Source organism: Morus notabilis, unplaced genomic scaffold, assembly GCF_000414095.1.
Source record: "Morus notabilis unplaced genomic scaffold, ASM41409v2 Scaffold5176, whole genome shotgun sequence".
In the NCBI taxonomy this organism is placed as follows: domain Eukaryota; kingdom Viridiplantae; phylum Streptophyta; class Magnoliopsida; order Rosales; family Moraceae; genus Morus; species Morus notabilis.
The window spans coordinates 1,752-3,614 of NW_010367940.1; the positions used below are offsets into that span (position 1 = coordinate 1,752).

General features: G+C 38.6%; 1 protein-coding gene across 1 annotated transcript in view; it reads right to left on the reverse strand.

Annotated features, from left to right (window-relative positions):
• The window catches only part of LOC21384339 (G-type lectin S-receptor-like serine/threonine-protein kinase At1g11410), a 3,997-nt gene that overhangs the window by 825 nt on the left and 1,309 nt on the right, over positions 1–1,863 (reverse strand). The window contains exons 2-7 of the mRNA XM_024175873.1: positions 1,693–1,858; positions 1,468–1,593; positions 1,008–1,207; positions 713–923; positions 288–525; positions 39–186 (exon numbers count right to left, since the gene is read on the reverse strand). Coding sequence (XP_024031641.1) covers positions 39–186; positions 288–525; positions 713–923; positions 1,008–1,207; positions 1,468–1,593; positions 1,693–1,858 — 1,089 coding nt within the window. The remainder of the gene's footprint in view (positions 1–38; positions 187–287; positions 526–712; positions 924–1,007; positions 1,208–1,467; positions 1,594–1,692; positions 1,859–1,863) is intronic.

Below are 1,863 nucleotides of genomic sequence, written 5' to 3' on the forward strand. Positions count from 1 at the left end.
AGGGAAAGATTTGAGCAGATGATTATCTAGCCGCTTACTTGTCCAACCAAATTAAGAGACGAAACCTCATTGAAGTTGCTGTTTTTCTTGCCCGTAATGATTTCTAAGGTCAGAACTCCAAAGCTAAAGATATCGGACTTCATTGAATATAACCCTTCCATTGCATACTCTGGCGACATGTAACCGCTGCAAAAGCATAACAAGGAATAATGATTTTTTGTTTTAATAGTGTATACAAGTGTTTTTTTATAATGCTATTTGAGGGTTGAGGTGAAAAAAATACTTACTATGTTCCAACCACTTTGTTCGTGTTTGCTTCTATTTGGTCATCTCCAAACATTCTAGCCATACCGAAGTCTGAAATTTTGGGGTTCATTGTGGCATCAAGTAGAACATTGCTTGCTTTCAGGTCCCTGTGGATGATCTTTAGTCTTGAATCATGATGCAGATACAAGAGTCCTCGAGCAATCCCGAAAATAATTTGAGAACGCTTTCTCCAATCCAACAATGACTTTTTGTTTTTGTCTACATCAAAACATGAAAGCCTCTGTCAAACTACACGCGGCTGAAACGAACATTGACATGTATATACCGAGCATCCCTGCTACAAATTTACTAGTAGATAGCAAAAAAAATCCCAATAGAAATTCCATGGATAGAGCATTCTTTATGAAGTTGAAAGAGTTTTGTAGTGATAGAGGAGATGGCATACCAAACAATAACAAGTCCAAGCTTTTGTTTGGCATGTATTCGTACATAAGCATCTTCTCTTCTCTGTTAATGCAGCAACCAAGAAGCCTCACAAGATTTCTATGCTGAAGTTTCGCAATCAGAAGAACTTCATTCTTAAATTCTTCTACACCTTGCCCTGAAAATTGTGACAACCTTTTTACGGCTAGCTCCTGTCCATCAGCTAGAACACCCTGAAATTATGGTTCACAGGAAAAGTACGTTATGATTACTTCAGCTCCATGTTTCGATCTGCAAATTATGTCGGGAAAAAATACCTTGTACACTGAGCCAAAGCCACCTTGCCCTAGCTTATTTGCGGACGAAAAATTGTCCGTTGCCGCCACAACAGTGCTCAAGTCAAGGAAACGTACATCTGTTTTCTCTCCACCAGTTTTACTTGGAGAATCTTCAAATCCAGTCGAACCTGCCGAAACATCATTGCGCGATGTTGCTGTTTGTCCGAGGACATGTCTTCCTGACCTCAACGGTATAGTAACAAATGTTGGTTGTTAACTTCTCAAGTAATTACAAACTCACTTATGTCATTGACCGACTATATTTCCTATTAATTTCCTCAGATTATATTCAATCCCATTGAGTGAAAGTGAATTATAACAGTACAATTTAAAGGTTGATCATGCTATTTTCGCCACTAAACAGAATTCTATGGGAGAAAAAGCTCAAAAGCTATTACAGTAAACTAAGTCCGCAACAATACTACAAAATTAAACATACCTTTTCCCTTCATTCTCTTTAACCAGTACAAAACAGAGCCAACGATGAGTAAAGTAGCAGCAATTGCCAGTACTACAATCGCCACTATCCATTTTGTCGAGAGCCCATCCGAATTCTCATAGTTAGCTGTTAAAAATAAAATTAAAATTGAAATTAAAACTAAAAATAACCTTCGCCGCTAGTAAAGGAACAGCACAACAATAAGTGTCCAAAACAAAAAGGTACCTAATTCAATTGAGTCCACACGGACATACAAATCTTGTCCCCCTCGTATAAACTGCTTGATGTCCATCAAACTTCCATGCCACCTCATACACCCACTTCCTCCATTCCTCACATCCGCAACTCCATATCCCAAGCAAGAGCAGTTCCTCATACACTCCTCCCTACACTCTT